At 39.4% G+C, this 7450-nt stretch overlaps 1 protein-coding gene across 1 annotated transcript; it reads left to right on the top strand.

The window, feature by feature from the left end:
- Positions 1-3291: 3291 nt before the first annotated feature.
- Positions 3292-5574, top strand: LOC124267575 (flocculation protein FLO11-like). The gene is made up of 2 exons (XM_046702530.1): positions 3292-3404; positions 3759-5574. Exon 2 carries the CDS (start codon positions 3905-3907, stop codon positions 4865-4867), a length of 963 nt encoding a protein of 320 aa, XP_046558486.1. The 5' UTR covers positions 3292-3404; positions 3759-3904; the 3' UTR covers positions 4868-5574.
- Positions 5575-7450: the final 1876 nt, after the last annotated feature.

The following is a 7450-nucleotide window of genomic DNA, read 5'->3' as shown; positions in this document are numbered from 1 at the left end:
TGTTGTATAGTAACAACAGTTACCACCATAACATATATACTGTACACCCTTTGTGTGCCAGAAGCCGGACAGTAAGTAATAATGTGGTATAGTAACAACAGTTACCAACATAACACATGTACTGTACACCCTTTGTGTGTCAGAAGCCGGACGGTAAGTAATAATGTGGTATAGTAACAACAGTTACCAACATAACACATGTACTGTACACCCTTTGTGTGTCAGAAGCCGGACGGTAAGTAATAATGTGGTATAGTAAGAACAGTTACCAACATAACACATGTACTGTACACCCTTTGTGTGCCAGAAGCCGGACAGTAAGTAATAATGTGGTATAGTAACAACAGTTACCACCATAACACTTGTTCTGTACACCCTTTGTGTGTCAGAAGCCGGACGGTAAGTAATAATGTGGTATAGTAACAACAGTTACCACCATAACACATGTACTGTACACCCTTTGTGTGTCAGAAGCCGGACGGTAAGTAATAATGTTGTATGGTAACAACAGTTACCACCATAACACATGTACTGTACACCTTTGTGTGCCGGACGGTAAGAAGCCGGACGGTAAGTAATAATACACCTTTTGTGTGTCAGAAGTATAATAATGTTGTATAACAACAGTTACCAACATAACACATGTACTGTACACCATAACCTTTACTGTACACCCTTTGTGTCAGAAGCCGGACGGTAAGTAATAATGTGGTATAGTAACAACAGTTACCACCATAACACATGTACTGTACACCCTTTGTGTGTCAGAAGCCGGACGGTAAGTAATAATGTGGTATAGTAACAACAGTTACCAACATAACACATGTACTGTACACGTTAAGTAATAATGTGGTATAGTAACAACAGTAACCATCATTACACATGTACTGTAGACCCTTTGTGCGTCAGAAGCCAGACGGTAAGTAATAATGTGGTATAGTAACAACGTTTATCAACATAACACATATATACTGTACACCCTTTGTGTGTCAGAAGCCGGACGGAAAGTAATAATGTGGTATAGTACCAACGGTTATCAACATAACACATGTACTGTACACCCTGTGTGTGTCAGAGCTCTACGGTAAGTAATAACGTTGTATAGTAACAACAGTTACCACCATTACACATGTACTGTACACCCTTTGTGGTATCCAGAGCTGGACGGTAAGTAATCATGTGGTATAGTAACAACAGTTACCAACGCGAAAACGTAAATCAAATAAAGTGAAATTAGAAGTGCGAATCCTCATTATTTTACCTTGCCAATTAAACATTTAAATTTCAGAATTGTATTCAACTTAGGATAAAAGTTGTTTAACAGACGATCATAGATTCAAATCGCTATTATTGGTTTGTATTTCAAGGGGGTATGCACATTAAATGAAACACCGAGAACAAGTAGGGTTGGTCTAAGTTAACGCTCATCACGTACTGCACGTGCATTTGTATCACTGTTCCAATTACTGCGTTTACTCCCTTGTAATACAAACCAATATGAAATGAAATTTAAATGTTTAATTGGCAAGGTAAAATTATGAGGATTCGCAATCTTAATTTCACTTTATTTGATTTACTTTCTTGTTTAAAGTGAAATTCATCGGTACGTTTTCACTGCAAACAGACTATAACAACAAAAGAAACGCAAGTTAAGAAAAAGTTGATCGTTTGTGGAATGCGCAAAACAGCACAAGTCACCTACATCATATGGAAAGCAGCTGCCGAAATCACAGATGAACATATCTAGATAGTTGGTACCAAAATCGAATCTGCTTTTTGAACAAGGGACCTTACAAACCAATATCGTGATTGTACAATATCAACTCTCGTCGAAAACGTTCACATTGTCAATAAGGCCGGGAACTTTGATTACGAAAAGCAATGAATCATGCCTTTTCATGGTATATCGGTGTTATTGATAATAACTATAGCAGTATAGAATGCTGGACACAATAAGTAGCATACTTGTGTAGTGCTTGGTAGTCAAGTAGGAAATATTTTTGCTATTGTTTGCTGAAATTGTTGTGATGTTTGCTGACGGTGTTTCAAGTGTTCATGTAAAACCGATATTTTATGTAAATATAGTAAGAAATTGTGTTTTCATGTAAGTATAGACAATCAAGTAATGGTAATCAAAAATAGTGTTTAAACTGTCAGAGCCTTAATGGTGAACAGGTCGATGTATGTGTCTTGTCATAAGTATTTAGGTGTATTCATTTTGTGTGTGTGTTTGTGTGTGTGTGTGTGTGTGTGTGTGTGTGTGTTTGTGTGTGTTTGTGTGTGTGTGTGTGTGTGTGTGTGTGTGTGTGTGTGTGCGTGTGTGTGTGCGTGTGTGTGTAAAAGTTGTGCAAAAGTCCGTTAACAGCAAATCAGGCCATAGAGGCACTTACCTTGGTAAAGCAATTTGTGAACCGTTTTCGGGAATACTATTCAGACTGCCTTCAATATCTTTGTTTGCAAAATACAGTCAATAGTTAAATATGGGTGACAATTAGAAAATCAGTTGAGAAAATTCACATTTGTTTCTTTACATTCTTGCAAAATATTAATGTAGCGTCTCAAACTATGAATCACATGATGGATGTAGTTGAAAGCCCATGTATATCTACATTATTGCTAGGGGCGGTGGGGTAGCCTAGTGGTTAAAGCATTCGCTCGTCACGCCGAAGACCGATTCCCCACATGGGTACAATGTGTGAAGACGATTTCAGGTGTCCCCCGCCATTATATTGCTGGAATATTGCTAAAAGCAGAGTAAAACCATACTGACTCACTCACTCCTACCAAACACCACAAACCCACGAATACATGTTTGTGCATACAATGTACTTATGAGCACTTTACTGTCAGTATAAGGACACACAGACAAGCCGTAATTTTGTAGCTCATTTAAATTCACAGTTGGTAGTAAACAGGATAACAAAAGAATTTCATACGAAGCTTATTGCCCTGGGCCTGGATTTTCGAAGCTCTCTTAGCGCTAATATAGTCGTAAGTGCCATACATTAACATTAACTTACGACTATCTTAGCGCTAACCGAGTTTCGAAAATATAGGCCCTGGTGTCGTAAGGTTTGACAGGTAAAAATGTATCCTTCGATGACATACCTTGTAACCTTGTAGCTAATTTGACTGCCTGTAATCCCATGAGTTGCAAACAATATTATATTCCTTTCTATTAGTGTAAATAACAAGGGCCCCGTTCCACAAAGCGATTGTAGCGCTAAGATGATCGTAACTCCCATACTTTAACATAGACTTACGATAGTCGTAGCGCTATGATCGCTTTGAGGAACGGGGCCCAGATTCTTATGCTATTAAGTGGTAGTTTGTCATGTGAAGTTTAATATCCTGTTTTTCAGGTATATATTTTGGAGAAGCCACTGTTGTGCAACCAGTTCAAGGTAAGTTCCAATCGTCATCTGGCAACATAAAGCTATTTCTATCATGTGTTTGTCACTTAACAACTCTATTTTCATTTCAAACTCACATCAGTTACTGTTTCACTTATGCATTTCCGGTTGATATTTTGACAGTTAGAAATGCCATCAGTTCCAAATAGTTCAATCCATGTACAATATAGGGAATGTTTCTGTTACAAAAACAGGGGAGATAATTTATGTATTCGTTCAGGTTTTCGTTGGTCAAGTTAGTCAGTTGGAGGCCCGTCCACTGCCGGCCTGCTGGGCTCAAACATCGTGATATGTATATTTTATTCACATTAAGTTAACCCATACTTACTCCTTCTTATCTTCCAGGTTTGAATGTATCGAATCTGCAGAGCACTTCCAGTCCGTCTGTGGAGAGTACGTCGGCAGACCCTGGGGAATCTAGTGTGTTATCTCAGTCAGTGTTAGAAGTGTCCTCCTTAATAGAGGACACTGTTGTTATCTCATCGGAGTCCATGCTCGTTACAGTGGAAAGTTCTCTTGCGGTAACAGAATCTGTGTTTGTGACAGACGGAACTTCAATTCTACCAACTGAATCTGTGTTTCTAACAGACCAACCTTCGCCTTTACCAACTGAATCTGTTCTTGGGACAGAAGAGCATTCAATTCTACCAACAGAATCCGTGTTTGTGACAGAAGACTCTTCACCTGTACCAACTGAATCTGTGTTTCTTACAGACGAACCATCACCAGCATCTCAATCTCCCGTGTTTTCAACAGAATCGTCTTCATTTACAGAAGGCATTGCCAGTATTCCAAGTATAATCTCTACCTCGTCCGTATTTCAAGAATCGTCACATATTGGAACTGCCGCTGTGCCTCTGTCAACAGCACATATGTCACATCCGACGTCCACTGGCAAGGAACTCCCCCTGGAAACATCAAGTCCTATTGTAACATATAGCACTTATCTCGGAACAGACGTGTTGGGTGATTTATCTCCAACAGTCACTGATCATTCTGTGTTCTCCTTCCCACTTGAGTCTACACAAGACACAGCAGCGGCCAATTCTTACCTTGAGAACACTTTATATGACAGTGCCACATCGGGATATATTTTACAACCTTCTGAAACCGCAACGTCGTCACCTTCAACGTCTCCTACAGCTTCTCAGCAGGGAACAATGGCAACGACAGGTGTGAAACTATGTCCGTGCCAGTGTAAGCTGGTCATGAATGACAAAGAGACAAGCAGGATTATCCAAGAAATCAAAGAGGAACTCCATTTGGAGTCGGAACAACTTTCAAAACAGATTAGAAAAAGGACGAGTGCCCCAGATGAACGTCCCAGTTCTCAAGGCATCGGTTACGTGGCCATAACGTTCCTGTCTTTCGTGGGCATCTTACTGCTCCTCGCTGATTCGGCTACCTTATCTTTACACATACACATGCTGATAGCTAATTTGTGCAAGAAATGAAAACGCAAACTTTATTTGAAAAAGAAAGAAAAGTTCGACAAAACTAAATAGAAGTGAAAATACTAAAACAACAAAAGCTTGGGATGGTCTTTATAACCTATTTAAATATCTTGATATCCGTATTTGTTGTGTATATACAATGTATAACCAATATATGACCAGTCTGTTGTTGTTCACTAACTGTCGACAATACACCATTCTGAAAATATTTGCTCAACATGGTAGATATACAACCCGTCAATCGAGGGACAGATGCTCTCAGTGTATACCCCATGTCTCCTTAAGTGCAAATTAGTGTCTCTGGAAGCTCTCTTACAATCTCTCTAATTATTCAAATGACACGGGTCCTCACTATTGTCATTCGTAAAAATATATCAGCCAGAAAATGAGGATCAATTCTAAGAAATGCTGTAACACCCGGTGTTTTCAAATACTCAGCCCATAGTGCACGCATTACATTATTCACTACTATATATTATAACTACATTATCATGGTTTCTCTTAACTATCATGGAACATATTCATAAATGGACAAAATCATGTCCGTGTTCATAAGAAATTCCTGCTAAAACCATAGTCGATTGGTACAGTCACGTACAGTCACGTACAGTCACTGCAGTAATAACGTGCTCATTTGTTTCAAATATGCGGACTCGGAGATTTTAAGGGTGGTGGTGGCGGTGTGTGTGTGTGTGTGTGTGTGTGTGTGTGTGTGTGTGTGTGTGTGTGTGTGTGTGTGTGTGTGTGTGTGCGTCACCCATTTTGTTCTGGGGAGGTAAGGGGGTGTCATCAATTTTGTACATAGAAATCTTTTTAATATAAGCTAAAAAATAACGGGGTGGGGTGGTGGGAGGGCATTGATTTTGTACGTGACATACAGGGGGGTCACTTACTTTGTACATAAATGTGTACATGGTTCTCCATAAAAATCATATCTCTTTCCCCTCCACCCATCCATAAATTATGAACTGAAACTACGCAGTTCATCTGCATCATTTATGGTCGCACCCTTCTGTAAATAATCTATCATAATTATGCCCTCTGAGTCCCAGAAAACGGAGGCCTTGACCTTGCCACTGGAGGAAGTTCTTTTGAACTTTTTCGGCGTCGGTGAGGTCACGTGCATCTACTGCATACTTTGACATTTTGGCTCAGGGACTAAATGATGAACCCAGGTTTCATCCTGCGTTACCAGATGAGCCAAAGTAGCATGGAGACCTGGCCGATAGCCATCAAGATGTTCTTGACTAACCATGATTCTGGGTACCCAACGAGCTGACACCTTCGTCATGTGCAAATGTTGATGAATAATTCACTCTCTACTGACGTTTTACTATGTGCAGTAGATAAATGTCTAATAGTCAAATGCCTCTCCTGCATTATTGTGTCAAGAACAACATAGACTTTATCTTCGGTGGTGACTTCACAGGGGCACCCAGACCATGGTTCGCTTTCAGCACTTTGTCTACCCCTTGTGAAATCAACACAACACTGTTTTACTGTACTATATGAAAGGGAAGTATCACTTTGCTTCATGTTTGTGTCATGTCTTCATGAATTTGATTCAGAGTATACTTTCTACTACAAATACATAATGTTATACAAAGATATTTGATCACAGTTCTGCATTCTGTTTTGTCAATTTTAGCAGCTGTTTAGAGGAAACGGGAGGATAGTGAAGCTTGACAGGAATATATAGGCAGTTCTAGTTTGTGAAATTCATGCTATTCATGTTATCATCATGCTTTAGTACTCTTACGGTGCTTTAGGGTGTCCTCTCACTAAGCCAGATTCTGTCAAAACAGGTCCCTCACATAGCCAGTGTGGGATTTGGCTGACTAGTGTTATTGTTTTGATAACACTTAGTCCAGATGAGCCATAGTCTGTTTCAACAAAATGCTCAATTGGTGAGATTAGTGACATTTGTATATAAGTGAGATCGCATCTCTCACCTAGCCATAGTGCAATGTTGTCTTAACAAGACCTTTTTGGTTAGACTCTGGCTAAGTGAGAGTGAACCGTTCTATATGCACAAGCAGCTTTGTTGTGTGTGTGAGATCCTATCATGGTCGGGCCAGAAACGTCTGGAACACCCTTCGTAACGAAACATCAAATTAAACGTTTTGGTCAAATTACCTTGTTTTGATTTTGCCAATCAAATCGGAAATCCTGTCTCATGTGAATAAGAAACAGATCCACAAAGAGGGAAACACATATTGTGCTTGACTAACATCTGGTCTCTGGAATGAAGATAGTTTAAAGAAAACAAAACAGTTCATAAATGCTAATAATAAATTATAATGAAAAGGAGCCCATAGACTTTCTTCATTTTCAAAACTGTGGAATTGCCACATATTCTAGACTTGTATCGGCTTTCTTGGATACATTTGTTTCAGGATCTGTATGACAGACTATTTTTGGGCCCATAGCGATGCCTATTCCTTGTCCAAATGTTTTACGTCGAAGTTTTATGTAGATGTCATCCATGTAGACGTCCTGCATTGCACAAAATACTCATTACGTGATGTATAAATAATTACATTTTCAAAACACTAAAATGACTCGTGCCACCAAAGTTTGATG

The sequence above is a fragment of the Haliotis rubra genome, unplaced genomic scaffold (assembly GCF_003918875.1).
Source record: "Haliotis rubra isolate DU_JTF1 unplaced genomic scaffold, ASM391887v1 Scf132, whole genome shotgun sequence".
In the NCBI taxonomy this organism is placed as follows: Eukaryota; Metazoa; Mollusca; class Gastropoda; order Lepetellida; family Haliotidae; genus Haliotis; species Haliotis rubra.
This window is presented reverse-complemented; position numbering and strand designations above follow the sequence as displayed.